Raw genomic sequence first — 20,782 nt, forward strand, 5'->3', positions numbered from 1 at the left:
CACTGACACCTCAGCTTTTGAGTCCTGATTGGAATCCCGGCCTGACAAACACACGTTTTCTTCGCTCTTACCTCTCTCTGTTCCCGCTGTTGTTTGATTGACAGTTCCTCGCTGCGGCTCAGTTCTCGGCGTGCATTTACGAGCTCTGCCTCAAGGTCGGCCATGCGGCCGCTGAGAGTGGCAGAGTGCTCACGGCTCTGGGCCAGCTCCTTATTGGTCCGATCCAGCAGCTCCTGAAGCTCAGACACCCGGCTGCCATCATCGTGGGCATCTATGGAGCCGTTGGGCAGTCTCTGTAAATTGGACACACAACATTAATGGCAATATATCCCATGAAATGTATTTTAGGTCTGATTGTGCACACTATGGGCAGAGGGTATATAAAGTTCTATGACCTAGATATAACATTGTTGGGTGTTATGCATAGGAGCGTAGGTTGTGTGAGGTTAGGCTGCCATGTTGTTGTTTTGATGTTTCTCTTCACAGCTCAAAGTGCAGTTAATTCCAGGGCATTAATTAAACTAGCCTTCGGGGACGCAGTGAAAGTTAGTAGAACCCCCCTCTACCCATGTTTCAATTTTGCCTGCACATGAGTACCTTAAAGAAACAGTGGGGGGTAAAAGGTCTGAGGCTGTGTAATAAAACACCGCTGGTGATTTGTGCAATTGCGCATGATTCCAGGTAGCCATTGTAAGATGGATTTATTTATTGCACAGACCCATGTTACTGACAAACATCAGGTATGACGTGGCCCTACAATGATTGTCTTGCTGAAAAAGTACGCTCGTACTATAGCCAATTCTCTTCATTGTCTTTTCTCCCTATGGCTATTCTCTGATACAGTCTTCTCCTTGCTCTCTTCCCTTCTTAATAGTAAGTTATTGATTTTATCAAGTTTGATTATTCTTTTAATCTGACATTTTCATTTTGCCTTTTTATTTTTTGCTGAAGCCAAAGAAATAGGAGTGGGTTAAGTGAATCTTGTGCTGCTCCCCCAACGCTGCCAGCCTGCACAGAGAAAGACAATTTCCACCCAGAAAGTTTGTTACTCCTTGTGGATGGAACGAGATACAGTTACATAATGTGTGCTCGGTTCAGGGCTGGCTTCAAACCAAGGAGGAGAGGGCTTGATTAAAGAGCCAGAGTTTAAATATCAGAATAAACTAGAAAGCTAAAGGAGGATTCATGCTACCTTTACGGCATTAACCTTGTGTGCATGTGTGTGCGTGTGAGCAGCTATGTTAATGTACTGAAGAAGAGTGACTAACAGCCAGATGGACAAATACTATCGGCGGACATAAGATAAAGCACAGAGCAGAAAAACAATCACACAGCCAGGAAGACCTTCCATGTAGGTTTGGATCCATCTGTTCGCGCCACTGAGTCACCATCCTTCTTTTGTCTCACCATGTTCAACTGTAATGTAAAAAAAAAAAGAGCAAACTTTCTCTTTTCTGTTCCCTCAGTGAATCCAAGAACAAACTTCCCAAAGGGAAGCCTGGCTTCCAGGCTGCCAGTATGCTTCAGACAACATGCCCTACCATATTTTACATAACTACAAATATGAATTTGTAGTTATGAGGGAGGGGTCGCTCCAGTACAGTTCTGCTTCTCTCCCCTAAAAAAAACTGTGATCAGTGCAACTTAACAAGTTTCGACTTCACATCTTACACAACCCACTGGGATTCTGCTTTAACTGAGCCTGCTCTGAATATTTAACATCCTTTTATCTTTAGAATGAAGTCTTTGATATATTTAAAGAGAAGAGTACAGAAGTGTGTGAGTTTGTGCAATGCAAATGTGCCTGTGTATGTGTGTATGAACAGAGGTCTGAGAAGACAGAGCCTCTCACCCAGCGTGACACTTGAAGCATATATCAGATCAGACTGGAGGCTTTAACAGATGTCTGCAAGGGACTAAACAGATGTTTCCCTTACCAATAACCACACACAGGAACAAGCAAACACAGTCACACACACACACACACACAATCATGTTCACAAGCATGTTCACAAGCATTCACACACCTCACCTCTTGTGTGTCTAGCTGTCCCTCCAGGGTGGCCACCCTCTCCAGAGCCACACGAAGCCTCTCACGTACCTGACAAAACCCACAAAGAACACACATCAAGACAAAGACCAGAAACATGAGGACACACTTCTGTTGAAGCACAATCCTGGATATTATTTAGATCTGTATATAGAGTCTCAGAATTCATGTCTTAATTGACTTATCTCACGTTTTATATAAATACAGTATACTGTCGACCCAGATCTTCCCTCTGCTCCCATTTTCTGTTTTTGATCTGCTGTTATCTGTCTATCTGAGTAAAAGTAATTAGCGAGGAAGACAGCAAATATGTTGAAAACACCAGGAGCGATAATGACCAGACTGATGGAAATACCATGTACTGAAGACACAAAAAGAGGCAATAGTTTCCCCTGTATAATTCTGTTAGTGTGCACTTTTTGTATGTGTGTGTCCACCTTTTCATCCAGAGCCTTGTGGTGTTCAAACAGCGACTTCAGGGCTTTGAGGACCTCCACCTCGCTGGAGACTCCAGATGGTGGGGGTGCCTGTCTCTTCACCACTGTCATCCTCAAACTGCGTTCGTGACGAGACACCAGACACTCCAGGTGCTCCAACAGCAGCTAACACACACACACACACACACACACACACACACACACACACACACAGAGAAACATTGTTTGTTTTTCATCAGCATCACACTAACACATGCAAACACACACCAACACATACCCTGGTGTTGTTTCTTTCAGCTTTCAGCTCCGATATTTCCTCCTCTTTCTCCAGCAGCTGCTCCCGGCATATGTTGAGCTCCTTTGTCAGGGTTGCAAACTCCTACAAAACACACACACAACACCCATACAGAGGTTAATGTTGTTTCAGTGATTAACATATTATATTTTGTGAAGCATTTTCTGAGCACATGTGCAGCTATAATCTCAAGATGCAAACACATGTACGCGTGGCTGACAAGCACACTTCTAGAGCAGAGCAGCACAGAATAAGCCCACTGCCAGTTTGAGGAATACTTTATCTGCAGGTGAAGTGAGGGCAGGCTTACATAATGGGCAGCACAGTCTGGCTTCTCCTAAAAGAAAACATGTTGTCCGAGGGATGCTGTCTGGGAAAAGCTTTCTGTGCACCTGCGATAAGAGGTGGTCTGAGCGGGTGGACATGACCGAAATGGCACTGCTATCTGATCTGCATAAACACAACCTCAGCTGTGCCACTCTGCCCACCTCAGCGCCTGCCTCTGGGATTTTGGAGGCCATAATATTAACAGCAGGCAAGAAATGTCCTAATGGCACTGTGGCTAATTGGACAAAACTGTCAAAGTCACACTTTTTGCGAAGTACAATAAAAAGAACCCAGTGGAAGTAACAAATTACATTTGCTCTTGTTACTGTGACAAGGTGTATTTTTTTGGTTTACTCAACAAAACAAATCTGTATCTTTACTTTTACTTAAGTGCTATTTATATTGTACTTTGCTATATTTCGAGTCAAATCCGTTACAGAATGAAAACAAGTCACATAAAAAAGTCCTGATAAATTGTGTGAGATTTGAACAGAAGACAGCAGATGAATCAACAGCTGCACTCATGGGTGAAGGATTTCCTGATGAAGGGGAAATGGTGTCTGAGCAAGAGTTGGAGAACTACATTGGAAATGAGGTTGCAAGAGGATATATCAATAAAATAAATAGCAATAGTAATTCAAGTGATTCTAGTCAGTCAATAAAAAAAGAAGGATGAGAGCTGTGACAACAACAGAAGGGGTTTCCAACGAGCTACACGTGGTTGGAAAGTTTGTTGAAGAAAACTTGTACCGGTAGTTGGAGATTAGTCAGGATCACAAGAAAAATGGAACAGTTGTCATTGAGTGTGTATCAACGTGTCAGAGAGACAGAGCCCTGACGATTTGTGTGTTCAGAGATTATAGCAGTTTGACTTGTTTCCCTATTGGGTCATAAGTAAGTCAGTGGCATGTTCTTACAATAGAAGCGGAGTCATTTTGGGATATTGCAGGTGTTTGTGAGGCACGACGACTGACAAGATTCTGAGATGCGGAGGAGGAGGACAGTAATTCGGTGCGTTTAACTTTCCGAAGAGGAATTGCAGGACATTGCTTCCCCTTCCCTCTGGAACTCTCTCCCCCTGCACCTTAGACATTCTTCATCACTCGCCACTTTCAAGACTGCACTTAAAACTCGGTTTCGGTATATCATCCAAAAAGCAAATACAATGGTGTGAAAACAGTGTCATCTTACTCTATCTGACAAAGCACATCCATAAAATCCACTTCCCAGTGATGATAGACTATAGGGACTTTTCATTATTAAAGAGAGACAATAGATTATTCAAAATGAATTCTTAGCTGTGTGAGAAAAGAATATTTCACTTAAGAGCCATTTGATTTATTGATATTCATTCCTTACGCTCCTCAGTTTTGACAGATGGCTTTGCACTTCACTGAAGCTTTTAAGCACTACAGACGTCCTTTATAGCCACATTTGAAAAACTTGACCGTTGAGCGACTACAATTTAGACCACAATGGCTTCTGGTTGGTTTAGATCCACTCAGTCTGTCAAACATGGCATGTTTGAAGCAATTTTCAGTCCAGCATACAAACGGATGGCACGGCATAGAGTGCAACGCAACTCTGGGATGCTGTTCAGTCCTTTATTAATATCACAATGTAATAGTGTCATTTTGATGTTGTAACAAGATAATATCAAGTAGTTGTACTTAGTTGGATGAATCCATAAAATAGGTTGTGAGATCTTCTGGAGCTATGACACCCTTTAATTGACACCCATTATCTATACATTCCCAAGTCTGTTGAGTGTGAAGTTTTTTACTTCATGTAATTTCATCACGGCCGTCTCCCACACTATTCAAGATAGCCCCACAAACAACAACATATTGCAAATTTGATGGACATTTTATACTCTTTTGGAGCTGTTTAAAAAAAAAAAAAAAGGTCCATTAACTTTAATCGTTTGGGAGAAGGGTGTGATGGAACTGCAGCACTAACCTGCTGTGTGTTCGATTATTACAGAATATAAACTTTAATAGCTCTTACCTGGCCGTTTATTTTCATTTTGGGGTGAACTAGCCCTTTAAGGAGCATATATATATATATATATATATATATATATATATATATATATATATATATATATTGAACACGCTGACTGAAATGTATTTAATACTTGGTACAAAAGCCTTTGTTGGTTCAAGATGTCTCCTGTATGGAGAAACTAGTCACATGCATTGCTCAGGTGTGATTTGGGGCCATTCTTGCACATAAACAGTGTTCAAATCTTGAAGCTTTACGTGGGAACTCTGCTCTTTAGCTCTTTCCATAGATTTTCTATTGGATTCAATTCAGGTGGTTGGCTCGGCCATTCTATTCTTCCTTCAATGATATGACGTTTGCCAGAGCTGTATGCTGAACAACAGCCCCACCCCATGATGTTCCCACCTCCACCTTCACTGCTGGTGTGGTGTTTTTGGGGTGATGTGCAGTGTCCGTTGACCTCCAAACATGGTTTATTATGGCATCCAAAGAGTTCCATTGTGGGCTCTTCTGACCAGACTATATTCTCCTAATATTTCACAGTTTGACTTTAAACAAGCTTCAATGTGCTTTTTCTTCAGCAATCGAGTATTTGTGGTGAGCGTGCAAACAGGCCACAGCTAGGGGTGGGCCTACAGGGTTGGGCTGGTCCAATACCGGCCCACCTCCATTACCAACCAGCCCTCCCTCTGACGTCGCCGGCCCCGACTATATTCTATGCTTCACGGAACACATTACATTTATTCTAATAGTCAATAATCACTGACTGAGATGTATACTACTCCTCGCGATCTGTATTCACACTCATGGTTTCCATCTTCTTTACTCATCTAATCTCTTCTGTCAGTCTAACTTTGTTTTAGGTGTTATTAAATGTCAATCCCTAGCCTACTCAACACTTGCAATACTCGCTCGCAGGCAAATACGTTTTTGAGCGCGAGCCGGCAGCATGGCACCGGCACCAAAACGTTAAGTGTATGGGTATTTTTCCAAGTAGGCCACTGACTGTTCGATACGTGCGATGCATTGAGTGGGCCGCTCGCCGTGTATTGAGTGGGCCGGTCTGACAGTAACTCCCGGGCCACAGCGGTTGAGTGCATTACCATACTTAATGTTTTCTTTGAGACAATTGGACCTGCTGATTCCAGGTCTTTCTGAAGCTCTTCTGATAATTATTTCCACTCAGAATTCTTGCGAGGAGCACCTGGTCATGACCAGTTTATGGTGAAATTATGTTCTTTTCACTTCCGGATTATGGCCCCAACAATGCTCACCGAAGGTTTAGAAATTCTTCCATAACCAATATCATCAGTTTGTTTGCAAAAATAAGGTTGAATCCAATAGAATATCTACGGAAAGAACTAAAGATCAGAGTTAATAGAAGAAGCCCATGGAAGCTTCAAGATTGGAAGACTGTTTATGTGGAAGAATGGGCCAAAATCACACCTGAGCAATGCATGTGGCTAGTTTCATACAGGAGGCGCCTTGAACCAACAAAGGCTTTTGAAACAAGTATTACATCAATTTCAGTCAGCGCATTCAATACTTTTTCCCTTTGTCATTCCAGTTTATTAGACAACTTAATTTCTGAACTTTTATTTATTTTATTGTTTGCATGTATGGATTACTTAGGTTGTTACCGACATCTGGTGAAAATGTCATGTCAATTGCACCTTTAGAAATATATTTACTGAGAAAAATGGTGACGTTCAATACTTATTTTACCTGCTGTATATATACAAATAGCTTTTGCAAACAACAAGTTATATTAAAATGGTAGGCTACAAACTAATAATAGAGTATTTTAAATAGTTGGAGTAGACTTTCTGTGACTGACAACGTACTGTATCTGATTGAAAATCTGATATCTGTCAACTTGATGTAGTATAACATATCCATCCATTACTGCAAGACAACATTTAAAGCATTTGTAAAGAGTTTTATAAATCCTGAAAATTTCAGTTGTCTTTTGCTGAAAATGATGATTTGGAATCATATTGTCTCCACATTCTGTCTCGCTCAAATAAATCATAATAATGTAAACTGATCCTCACACAAGTCTCTCAGATCAGTGGAAGAGAATGGGTGAAATGTGAGTCCCAGCTTTTGTCCTCCCTGTACAACTAATATTTGAAGGTCTGTCTTGCAGTCAATTTCCCGGTCTCAAAGCCCCCCATACTTAATCCACTTGCCCATATGATCTTTTGTTATTCTATCTGTCATTGATTAGATTTACACAAGGCAGAGGACAACAGGGCTTTTGTTAAAGTGTACGACAGAGAAAGAGCCAGTCACACACATGTTCTGCTGGAAGTTCATTTCTAATATTTTTTTTGGTTTGATCACACTTGAGCAGAGATTTGGTGGCTGTTTGTTTCTTACATTGTGTATATCTGTGTGTGCACCAGTGTGTATGTGAGTCAGTTTGTGTGTGTGCATGTTGTTTTAACATCTATTGGTACTTAGTTGGCATTTATTGTAAGCTTGGCTTTAGTCCAAGCCTGGTATTATGATAATGCCCAATAAAGTTTTGGTTACTCTGGTTGCCACTGGTCTACACCAGCAAGCTGGGTGTGCCGATCCTGATGTGGGTGTGTTATGAAGGTAGGGAAAAAATCACTAAATGCTGTTCCCCTCCCTGCCTGAGGGGGAGCTGTGATATGTTTGGCCGTGCTTTGTTCCTGCAGGTGATTGGACGGTGGTATATAAGGGGGAACCTGGGGAGGCCGTCTCTCTCTCCAGCTTCCAACCGGGCCATGCTGCACAAGAGGGATCCTTGGGGTAGTGGGGTTAGGAAGAGTGTCGGTAGAGGTGAGAAGCTCTTTTTGTTTAGCCGTGTTTTCTCCTGTTTTCTGGTAGGGAGATAGGTAAGACACCTGTATTTTCTTTTGTTCCTTTTTTGGTAGGGAAGTTAGATTACGTGCACAGATTGTTTTGTTTGTTATTTTGGGCCAGGCTCACCCTGAAGAATTTATGACACCTGGTGGAACATAAAAGCATCATTGAACTACTCCTCTGCAACATTGGTCCTAATTTGGGAGGTGGGGAGACCCATCCGTATGTTGCGCTCAGGCTCCCCTAGGCCGGGCGTAACATAATTGGGGGCTCGTCCGTTTTTTTTCTTTCTTTTTCTCATGCTCTGTGTCCCGGGGTCGTCTGTACGTTCGGTACGTAGAGTGGGCACATGTATGGTGCTGGGTGAAAATGGACTTTGATTTGGACAAATTTGTGGCGGAGCCTACGCTTCAACAGCTAAATAAATGTAGAAGGGGGGAGTTGGTGATCGTTGCAAACTTGTTTGATATACAAGTCCCAGAGAAGATGAACAAGGAGGAACTAAGACAGCTCGTGGCTGATAAGCTAGGGGAGAGGGGGTTGTTGACTGCAGGGTCAAAGAAAGTGGATGATCAAGCTACGCCGATGACGTCGGCTGAGGAGCTTAAGCTGACACTGCGCATTAGAGAGCTGGATTTGAGGAATCGGGAGTTAGAGGTGGAGGCTATGCATCTTAGGGTGAGGGCCTTAGAACTGGAATGCCAGCCTGGTGGCCCGCCCCAGGCACCGACACTAAATCAAACCCCATAGTCTCCCCGAGATAGCTTCGATGTCAGCAGGCATATAGCGCTGGTGCCACCGTTCAGGGAGTCTGAGGTAGATTCGTATTTTAGTGCGTTTGAGCGCATCGCGTCCACCTTAAAGTGGCCAAGGGAGGTCTGGACTTTGCTGCTCCAGTGTAGGTTGGTCGGTAAAGCTCAAGAGGTGTGTAACACACTAACACTGCAGCAGAGACTATGACGTGGTTAAGACTACAGTGCTGCGGGCATATGAGCTAGTGCCTGAGGCTTATAGGCAAGGGTTCAGAAGTGGTGGAAAGGATGGGAGCCAGACCTACGTGGAGTTTGCACGTGGCAAAGGCATGCTGTTTGATAAATGGTGTAAATCCAGTAAAGTTACTGACTTTGCGCAGCTGCGGGAACTGATTCTGTTGGAAGAGTTCAAAAAGTGGTTGCCAGAGCGCATTGTCTTGTACCTGAATGAGCAGAGGGTGACGACAGTGGCTGAAGCGGCTGTCCTGGGGGATGAGTTTGTCCTGACCCACAAAAGTGTGTTTCCCTCTTCTATGCACCGTGAGCCGTCAGTACCTGATATGATAAATAAAGCAAGGTCGCTGAAAAATTTCTGCCGCAGTAACTATTCGGCCCTGATTACCAAACCGAGAGTGCTTTTATTGTCATGACCCGGGCCACTTCGTTGCAGTCTGCCCGGTATTGCGGAAAAAGGAAGAATCAGAGAGGAAAAGCCCTTCTGCCATCGGTCTAATTCAGGGGGAGCCAAAAACTAGTCAGTATGGGCTTTGGACAGAGGAATTGCCGAAGCAAGGGATTGATGATTCTTTTAAACCCTTTATCTCACAGGGTTACTTTTCTCTGAGTGGCCGTGACGGGGACAGGGTCCCAATTACCATTTTAAGGGATACTGGGGCAAAGCATTCTGTGGCTCGACGTGGTGCGGTACCGTTCTCTGAACGGTCTTACTGTGGTTCTGACCTGTTGGTGTGAGGAATTAAGTTGAGTGTTTTACGGGTGCCTCTTCATATAGTTACACTCTCCTCCGCCTTTGTGTCTGGCCCAGTTCGAGTGGCTGTGAGAGATCGGTTGCCCATCGCAGGGGTTGATCTCATCCTCGGGAATGATTTAGCTGGTGTTAGAGTGTTTCCCTCTACTCCGGAGGTAACTGAGAAACCTACGGCTGGTGTGCTTGTTAGTAACCCGGCGTCTTATAGCGTGCTGCCCATTTTTCCGGTCTGTGTGGTAACGCGGGCGCAGAGTCGCAAACTGGGTGATTTAGTGGAGCTCTCCAAGTCTGGAGATGCGGGCAGCCCCTCTGCTGGCAAGCGAGAGGAGCCTATTGTTGAGGTGGTGACTGTGGAGGATAACTTGTGTTTGGCAGTGGAGAAAGGTCAGCTAGTTATCGCTCAACAAGCTGATAGTACTCTAGCTGCCTGTTTGTTGGCTGCTGGGCAGCCAAAAAGTGACTCCAAGACTGCAGCGTATGTGTATGGTGAGGGGGTCTTGTTGCGTCAGTGGCTCCCGGTGGCTGGGGCGGAGTTCGATGTGGTTACGCAGGTGGTTGTACCAAAGGAGTTTCGGTCCCAGGTATTGAGCTTAGCCCATGACCACAACCTGTCCGGACATTTGGGAATTAAAAAAACGTACCATCGTGTACTCCGTTACTTCTTTTGGCCAGGGGGGAAATCCGATGTTGCCAAGCATTGTCGATCTTGTGGTATTTGTCAACTGACTGGGAAACCAAACCAGGTTATTCCTCCAGCACGGTTACATCCGATCCCGGAAATGGGTGAACCCTTCGAACATGTCATAGTAGACTGTGTAGGCCCCTTACCAAAAACCAAGGCTGGACATCAGTACATGCTCACTATTATGTGCGCCGCTACACGTTTTCCCGAGGCAGTGCCGTTGCGCTCCTTAAAAGCGAAAGCAGTAGTGAAAGCCTTGGTTAAATTATTTTCCACTTTTGGATTTCCAAAACGCATTCAAACGGATCAAGGGTCTAATTTCATGTCTAAGATGTTTGCACAGGTCATGGCAGAGTTGGCTGTTAAGCATCAGGTTTCCAGTGCATACCATCCAGAGAGTCAGGGCGCACTGGAGAGGTTTCATCAGATGGTAAAATCTATGCTTCGTAAATATTGCGTGGAGTCCAACAAAGACTGGGATGAGGGCTTGCCACTGCTAATGTTCTCCATTCGTGAAACTACTCAGGAATCGCTTGGGTTTAGTCCGGCTGAATTGGTTTTTGGACACACTGTGCGCAGACCGCTACGACTGCTGCAGGAGAGGTAGCTTGCAGACAGGCCGGACCCCACGCACAGCATTTTGGACTATGTGAGTTAATTTAGGGAGAGGTTGCACACGGTATGCGAGCTGGCACACAGCTCACTTTCCACCGCACAGTCCGAAATGAAACAACGATATGACAGGAAAACTCTCAGGCGTAGTTTTCTGGCAGGAGACCGGGTGTTGGTCTTGCTCCATGTGGTTGGCTCCAGTCTCCAGGCTAAATTCAGTGGACCTTATGAGGTTGGGCGGCAGTTAAGTGCTACAGATTATGTAATTAGAACGCCGGATCGGAAGAAAAAGTCCCGGGTGTGCCATATTAACATGCTAAAAGCCTATTTTGACCGAGATGGCTCCAGCCTGCCATCTGCGGTTCCTGGGCCAAGTACGTCTCCTGTGGTGACTGTGGTGTCACCCCCACCCAGTTCAGAGGGGGACGGACTGCGTGAGCCCCTTATGTCGGTTCCGAGTCCGCGTCTAGGGAACTCCCAAATTTTGGGTAAACTAGAGAGTCACGTGTCTTATTTGTCAGAGCCCGTCGTAGCCGTCGGAGACCTTCGAGACCTTTGGCGCCGTCGGAGACCTTCGAGACCTTTGGCGCCTTCAGAGACCTTTGGCGCATTCAGAGACCGCCGGAGCCCTTCGGAGACCACGAGAGCAGAGACCTTCGGAGACCACGAGAGCAGAGACCTTCGGAGACCTTCGAGACTGAGATATGATGTTGTAGCGGATGCACAGGGTGTTGTACAAACATTGCTTCAGTGGGAAGAAATGTTTGATCTTGGGTGGGGGGATGTTATGAATGTAGGGAAAAAAATCACTGAATGCTGTTCCCCTCCCTGCCTGAGGGGGGAGCTGTGATATGTTTGGCCGTGCTTTGTTCCTGCAGGTGATTGGACGGTGGTATATAAGGGGGAACCTGGGGAGGCCGTCTCTCTCTCCAGCTTCCAAACGGGCCATGCTGCACAAGAGGGATCCTTGGGGTAGTGGGGTTAGGAAGAGTGTCGGTAGGGGTGAGAAGCTCTTTTTGTTTAGCCGTGTTTTCTCCTGTTTTCTGGTAGGGAGATAGGTAAGACACCTGTATTTTCTTTTGTTCCTTTTGTGGTAGGGAAGTTAGATTACGTGCACAGATTGTTTTGTTTGTTATTTTGGGCCAGGCTCACCCTGAAGAATTTATGACACCTGTGGAAAATAAAAGCATCATTGAACTACTCCTCTGCAGCATTGGTCCTAATTTGGGAGGTGGGGAGACCCATCCGTATGTTGCGCTCAGGCTCCCCTAGGCCGGGCGTAACAGGTGTGTTGTGAATATTCATTCTTTTTGCCTTCAATCTGGGAAATAGGATACACAGACTGATGCGCCCAACCCACAAATATATACGTTATTCAACCACCCTGACCCGCAAACCTCCAACTTTATGCATTATAGTAGTCCATGTACCAGGTCTAGACAAGCAGACCCGAGTGCGGTGTGTGTTAGAGAGAAACAGAGGGGGGGGGGGGGGGGGGGGGAAGAGAAGGTGCATGGACTATTGCACGTACTGTTTCTGTAAGATATTACAGATATTACTTAGAACGCAGTTTGTGGGTTGACCCCCGCATCACTACTGACTGGTGAAGTTTAAGTGTGCATTGTGCAGTTGTACTTTGAAAGAAAACTGCGTAAATGTAGGCTAATCAAAAATAAATCAAACTAAGAGGCAGAATATTAAATGATCAGGAGCAAAACATCTGATCTTTATAGCAATTTGAATTGTCATCATGCCCTATAACTGACCTGGAGTGATTTTTCTTTAAAGATATGAGATATATAAATAAGATACAATAACATTACATTGGGGTGTGACAACTGAACTGGGTTGATAATAATAATCTAAAGCACATAATTCAGATCTGTTACATTATTACACACAACCTCTCAAAAAATGATCTGGATCTCTGTTGACCCTGAGCATCACGTTGTAGGCAAAAAAACAAGTCAGGAGAGGGAAGAGAGAGGGAAGGGAGAAAAAGGAGGAAAATGGGTCTGCTAGTTCATTTTACTTTCCTTTATTCCACGGTGGCGCACAAATAGACAGGAGCTCAGCCCAAATCCACCAACAGATGTTAAAGCTCACTGTCTCTTTCAATCATGGCAAAAATGCTCAACCACCACTCTCGCACTCTCCAATTCATCCCTTCATCCTTCTGCCTTTCAGTAGTTCTGTGCTTCTCCTCACAAACTGCTTGAATGCTAAAAACACAAATATGGGAATCATGCACTGACAAATAACCAAGAATAGATAAATATATAAATACATACCCCTTGTTAGGGGTATTATATAACTGAACAGACAAGTGTTATATATAAAGTATAACACATCACTTTCTAGACAGAAAACCTCTCTTTAATTTCGTATGGAGGTCTGACAATGTCTCCCCACTGGCTTCTACTATGCTTTTGCTTTTATTCTCTTTTCCACACACACACACACACACACACACACACACACACACACACACACACACACACACACACACACACACACAGACACAGACACACACGCTATTGCTCTGTGCACTATGCAATCATAACAACCCCAAAACCGTATGAACTATGAAAAATCCTGGGATGTTAATTCAACTTTATACAGTCACATACAGAGAGCAGTTATTTGACGACACAACGTCAACATCTGTCAGAAAGTATACGATATAAAGAGGAGAGAAGGTTTTGGCCGTCTGGAGGAACTTAGCTCCTCTGCCTCCAACCACAATGTGAGATAGCAAGCGGTTACCAAACACCCAAAACCCAGACATAGTCAAGGGATTTCTCCCCTTCGCTTCCTTAAGCAGTTTGGGATTAAATGATGAAAAGTGAGGGAAGAGAGAGGGAACACACAAGACACACACACAAAAATACAGTATAAGGTATATTATAAATGTGTGCTTATCCTGTGCCTGGCTCAGAGTTCAGCACTGTTGTGTTGAGAGTTGACCAACACCACACACCTGAACTTTGCCTGAAAAAAGAACTATGAATGACAACTTATTATGTTCAGCACAACGCTACATTTTATCTGAACAATACGTCTGCCTTGTCTGATGCAAATGTAGAGGCATAAATGTATGTGTGTGTATGTGTTTGAAAACGTTTGGACACTTGTGAGGTAGGTGCTTCAGCACTCATCACAAAAGACGTGATAATTTGTCGTTCAGGAGTAAAGCTGCGGTTGAAGGAACAGACTTTGAGGACCTTTGAGGATCATATGGCTCACTGGCCAACAGTATTGATAGTGCTTTCAAAAGCTCCAGTGTAACATGCAGCAGTGGAAAGAGCACTACCGTGCTACATTCCTCTAAATGTTTCCTGCTGAAGCTGTTTAAGTATTGCATCTCTTCTCAAAGTTAAAACTGGACTGGCTAAGTAAGTAAATACTGACCTTGGAAAGACCTCCTACCAGTACCTTAAACCTTATAAATGGACTTAACTTTAAAGCGTAAAAGTCTCATCCCACTGGATGAAGTTAAACTTTTTTAACCTTTTTGGATATCTGTGATTGTTTCTGATGCTGTTTGTATTTGCTTGTGTGTGACTAGATGTGTTTTGTTACCATATACCCGTTCCTATTTCCTCTGGAAAAGAGATCTTGATCTCAATCTCTTGACAACGCTAACTCATGAAGTTGCTATTTTAATGAGTCATTACGTAATCAGTGTTAAAGGTCCACTGTGACATCCTGACTGGAATAATGTAAGCATCACTCAAAGATCCCTCTTTAATCCAAAGCGTTGAAAAATGTATGAACATCGTCTCTTTTGTAAGACAGCAAGACAGAGGTGGATTCACCTCAAAGTTGCAGACTACTCTTTCCCAATGTAAGTCGATGTGACAAATTCTTTTTGGGGGCCCATGGCATCACATGACGGACCCAGAGGTTGTAATTCCACCATTTACCACTAGAATTGGCTTCAAAGCCAATGACCCCACAACAGGGTTCATACACATTTTGACCAATGGATTTCCATGACTTTTCCATGACTTAAACCAAATTTCCATGACCAAACATTTTGTGAAATCTCGGTGATACATGAAAAAGTGAGAAAATGTAATATTTAAAATAACAATGAGAATGCCAAAGCATACAGTATACCTTAAATGACACAAATGAATGAGAGACAATAGTTTGATTAAAAGAATAAACATTTATATAGATGCCTGTATGTATGCCTGCTTATATTTTGAAGTTCTTTCTTTTAAAAGCATATTCATTATTTCAAACTCAGTGTAAATGAACGACATGAATTTATGAATATAACACATTTCCATGACTTTTCCAAAACTTTTGGGATTTTATTTTTTTCAAGGACTTTTCCAGGTCTGGAAATAACGATTTTTAAATTCCATGACTTTTCCAGGTTTTCCATGACCGTAAGAACGCTGCCACAATTGGCAATTTTAAAGTCATGTATCTGTGCTGAATTTGTTCTATTTTTTCCTATAAACTGAGTGACTGTTGTTTATCAGTTGCAAACTTTACTGCAATGCAACCAGAAAATCTGTTGAGTGTAATATTCACTTTTCTCCTTTTGAAAAAGGATTATTCTTTTTGCCTTCACTCACATTATAACACTCTGCAGAATGGAACACATTCCCCTTGGTTCTCTGTAGCTTGCTGAAGGTAATTTGGGGAAAAAGAAAGGCACTACCAAAAGTAGATTTTTGAAAAAGCGAGGTGAAGGATACATAATTGTAGAAGCAATTCCAGGGATGTAGCGTAGATTACAGATACAGTGATTACAAATCATACATTTGTCAAAATGAATGCACTGAGCAACAAACAGCCTCTTAACTCCTTCTATGTCTGGGTAGATTAACAAGACGGGAGGCTGAGGCCAATACAAAAATAAATTGATGTCTGCCAAAGATCGTCAACAGTGACAGTGACATCGTCTCTGTGAGCGTCGTTGGTCGGAGGAGAGGAAATGTGTGACAAAGTGTGACAAAGCAAGAAAGGAAAGAGATGTAAACTGTAAACATGGCTATCAACTAATCCACACATTGTGTGATTCACAGGATAGGTTTGTGGTACGAGATGTCATTTATGATAATCTGAGGATCCTTACAGCTCAGTGCAGCAATCAGATTGTATTTTGCATCTTGGAAAGAAAGCAAAACCAGCAAAACCTGACTAGATCATGTTTCTTCAGCACAGAAGTAGCCATTAGTTAGTTAGCACTGCCTCAGTGCAGTCACTAGAATCACTCAGTCTGTTTTTCCATCTGTCATTTAGTAATAATGACATAAACACTTTCACCTTCACGCAGGAAACAATGTGTTTATTTGAGCAATTCAACAGGAATGTGCTATATGTTCTAAAATGCAAAAACGGAAAAGATTCACTTCACCAGTAAATCCTCAGAAATGATAATTTTTTAGGAGGACCTCATCAGAGATCGCATAGTGGCTTGCGCGCACCAAAAGACACTAAATTAACTCTGATGTAAATCTCGGTAATTCACAAAGGAGTGCCACGCTGAAGATGAATGCAGGGCCAGGAACAGGAGAAGGAGTGAGTCCCCGGGGAGACTCAGATATCACAGCTCTGTAATTCTTCACCACTGCAGAGAGAGTGAGGCCGCAAACCGAACAGAGGTGGACTCGACCTTGCTCTGACACATCTTATACACACCGACCACCACCAATATCTTGCCAGGGTGTTGGCCTATAGGCAGTGAGTAATCTGTTGCCATGACGCCACACCACATAATTTGGCCGTTGCCATGGCAATGGCTCATTAGGAAAGTGGAGTGTTTGAGCAGAATGCAAACTTCACATGAACGTCTCATCAGTCGAACGCAGACATCGCTAAAACACAAAACATGCACAAAGGCGCTGAGAGATATTCCTTCTGTATGATGATGTGACAGCTCTCCAGAGGGGGGAGTGAACAGCTGACTGCAGTACTTGCCAGATTTCCACCCTGACTGGAGTAACAACTCTCACTGAAAACTTTCTTAAAAGCTTCTCCCTTTAGAATGCAGAACATAGAAAGTAAATAAAAACAAGCAAACTTTTTTTGTATTCTTCATGAGATGTAGTAAAATTAGGCTTATGCATTATCATTGTGAGTCATGAGAAAATCAGCCTAAGTGAAGCACATTAGGGATAATGCCAAGACTGACTGAAGCCGTGCCAGCTCTGGACTCACTTTTGAAGCGCTGATAACACAACAGCAAATGCGTTCGACGTAAATACAACTCAGTAAATCCCACTTTGAACACCTTGGAAAAAGGGGATTTCAATGTGAAATCCCAAGCATGCAAATCAAAAGTAATTTAATACCCTGACTATTGTCCATGAAGTTGATTGACAGAGAAATACTGCATAGCTGACACAACTATGTCTCTTTATCTGTGTTTTCTAAAGTATAATTTTCTTATCTCCTCCTCTGTGCCCATTGAAGGCCTGTGCCCAGAATAGCATCCATTTGTGTATATAGGTTTTCTTCATTTTAGAAAAACAAAACCTGCTCCAGAAAAAGGGACAAAGAAAGAGAGGAAGGAAGAGAAGGGAATACTTCCTCTGCTCGGATGAAAGGAGATACACAAGGAGTTTTTGTAGTGCATCAGCAGAGTCGAGTCTCTCACATGCATGCTGCAATAAACATACAAGCATGCACAGCAGTCACAGAAAAAGAGAGAATTCCATCAGTGCGTGACAGAAATATTCAGCTCTTATTTTCTTGAACAATTGGAGGTTCAAAACATGCACAGCTTGATTAATGCATGGTGGGCAAAAGGAGAAAGGAGGAAGAGGTGGAGATAAGGCCATATCTCAGTCCTAGAAAAGACTCATCAGCACTGAAATCAATACTCAGTCAAGGACACATGGAGACCACAGATAGAGAGAGAGAGAGAGAGAGAGAGAGAGAGAGAGAGAGATTAGAGCTGGAGACAATCCTTCACCAGTAACATCCACAAACTCTACGGGTGGTGAGGTCCTACCTGGTACATGTAGGTGTTAAAGTGGGTCCCATTCTGAAGGTGGATCTTCACTGTTGGGTTCATGGTGAAGATTAAACATATCAGATCCCTCAAACAGACCCCCCATAAAAAGAGAGACAGAGACAGGTAAAGAGGATGAGGAGTGATGGGAAGAGAGGGTGGTAAAGATGGAAAAAGAGGGATAGTTCCTCTGAGTCCTAATCAACACTGTAGCAGGACCAGAAGAGATTCCTGTGCTGCTCCCTCTGCCCTCTGCTCGGGACGCCAGCACTCCGCTAGTCAGCCTGCTCTAACTGCAGCCGGGACGAGAGACAGCAGGGAGATAAGGGGTATAAGGAGGGGTAAGGAGAGAGAGTGAGGGAGAAAAAAGAGAGGGAAGGGAGATAAACAGGGACAGGCAGAAAAAAAGGAGTAAGCAGGGGTTGACGTAAACATGGATGATTTTAAAAAGGGAGAAAGATAGAATGAGACAGAGATGATGAGGATACAGGGAGGAAGTGGGGACAGAGCGGCTGGTGATCAGCTGATGGAGGAAGGCAGAGGTAGGGTTTAGACAAGAACTGCTAGGGGCTCAGACCACCTGTTCTCTATTACTTAAACATGCACTCTCTCTCTCTCACACACACACACACACACACACACACACACACACACACACACACACACACACACACACACGCACACACACACACACAGGGAGTTTTTAAGTCACATTTGGAAATAATTCCATGATTTAACATTAATTAGACGCTCTATTTCCTTCTAATAAAAACTCCAGCCAGTGCTTACTCAACACAAATTCAAGAGACCCGTTTTCCTCCAACATGACATTGTGTGCACTGATTCTTTCTATTTATAAATGGCAGCCTGTTTCGTCCCTCCTCTCTCAGTAGGAATTCAGAGTGCATTTACTCGACTGGAGTCTGAAACACCTTCTGGTGCTTTTAAGAATATCAAGTGTATCCTCATATTGTTAATGTTGTCTGCATTGCAATGGATGCCATTTGAAACAAGATTTGAACCTCTTTTTCTGTTGTGACGATACACCGAAAGCTTGTAGTCCACCTGATTATTAAAATGTAGAAAATATCTTCCTTGATTTTTCATTAATGGCTCTCGTTTTCATGATCAAAATATTATAATACTGCTCTTAGATACTGATTTGTGTCTTTATTTTTACTGATACCTATTCTCATAAACAGCAGCATCATGCACCAATAGTAGTGTTGTACTTCTGATCATCAAATCAAATATAGAGAAATTATTATTGTGAAATGATAATTTATAACCCACATTTTTCATCAAGTGAGATATTTTTTATCAAAAAAGTGGAATTTGTAAGCTTGATGTATATGTTTGTTTTACAGCTTGAGCATGTGTGTGTTAGAGTATTTTATATGATTAGGTTATAAGCCAGTGTCTAATTAGTTACAACTGATTTGACTGGTCATTCATTTCATTCTGCATTTCCCCTCTTTATGCATTCACTTACTCTCATCCCTCTATTCTCCTGTGCTTCACCACACACCGGGCTCACTCACCGATGCTATGCTCCATTTTCAGTCAGTAGAAAATAAACTAAAGTGCTCATTTAACATCATAAGCATTGGGAGTGGCAGTGCATACATTTAGAAAAAGACACAGGTCTACTTGCTTGCGCATGGTTGTCAAGGAAACAGGGTTCACAGGAGAGAGAGGGATAGAGAGAGAGGGATAGAGAGATAGAGAGAGAGAGAGAGAGAGAGAGAGAGAGAGAGAGAGAGAGAGAGAGAGAGAGCAGAAGATGAAGCAGTGAGACAGACAAGTCCCTACACATCAAAACATCTTTCGGTGATTGTGGTGACATTAACTGACGGCAGCTGGAACCTCAGCTCGAACCTCAGCCTCACATCTTCTGAGTAGCCAAACACACTGGTCACTACTGCCATCTAGTTTGGTGGTGAGACAGAGACCCCTACTGGCAACACATGGTGCTCACACAAAGTCATCATGTCTACATCTTCTCACAGAAACAGACGAAAAATATGCACTGAAGGAGGCCAGTTTACCAGCTTTAGAGAAGCTAGTGGTATCCAAAGAAAGAGGAAGCTCTGAGTTTGACTAACATGGTCCATGATTGAGAGGAAGGAGACCCAAGGAAACGCATCATCGAAAGAGAAGCTGGAAATAATTCAGAATGCATGTGATAACTTCTTATCTTGACATCACTGGGAGCTACAACTGGCTCAACCTGAGATCTATTGTCAGAGACAGAAACAAAAAAACACATTCAAACAAGCACTGAACAGACAAACACACGACAAAGCACACAGCACATCAGCAGTGCTGACAAAACTCCAAAGATTTGACACATTTCAAAAATATAATTTTTTGTAGCAGAATTCAGAGAAGTGGGAGAACTCTGACTATTTATCTGACAGCTTTTCACAGTTTCTCTCTCTCTTTCTCTCCCCCTGCTGCCTAACTACACTTGATTACTTCTTTCACACTCTGTCCACTCCAGCTCCTCCACGCTTGCTCTCTCATTCTTTTTTTCCTCCTTTGCTCTTCCTCTCTCCTATTTTTCTCAAGCGTTGCTAATCTCAGCTGAACCTTCCCTTGACGAATAGCAGCCATTTTACATCATAACATAACATGGAGCAGAGGGCAAGCACCCCATCCCGCCACCTCTACTGTCACAAACAAAACACAACCACAAATAAAGTCACAAAGGGGTGTAGGTTTGGTTTTATAAGAGAACAATCCCTGCACTGAAACCAAACCACAAACAACATTATAACGAAAATGGTCAGGTTTTCTAGCAGAAAGTCTAGCAGAAGAATTG

At 43.2% G+C, this 20,782-nt stretch overlaps 1 protein-coding gene across 1 annotated transcript in view; it reads right to left on the minus strand.

Moving 5' to 3' along the window:
• The window catches only part of ppfia4 (PTPRF interacting protein alpha 4), a gene marked incomplete at both ends in the record, with an annotated part of 59,548 nt that overhangs the window by 12,085 nt on the left and 26,681 nt on the right, over positions 1–20,782 (minus strand). Inside the window, 5 exons of the mRNA XM_079217941.1 lie at positions 72–293; positions 1,345–1,416; positions 2,033–2,101; positions 2,488–2,652; positions 2,765–2,866. Of these exons, the coding sequence (XP_079074067.1) occupies positions 72–293; positions 1,345–1,416; positions 2,033–2,101; positions 2,488–2,652; positions 2,765–2,866 (630 nt within the window). The remainder of the gene's footprint in view (positions 1–71; positions 294–1,344; positions 1,417–2,032; positions 2,102–2,487; positions 2,653–2,764; positions 2,867–20,782) is intronic.

This window comes from Taurulus bubalis (assembly GCF_910589615.1).
Source record: "Taurulus bubalis genome assembly, chromosome: 5".
Lineage (NCBI taxonomy): Eukaryota > Metazoa > Chordata > Actinopteri > Perciformes > Cottidae > Taurulus > Taurulus bubalis.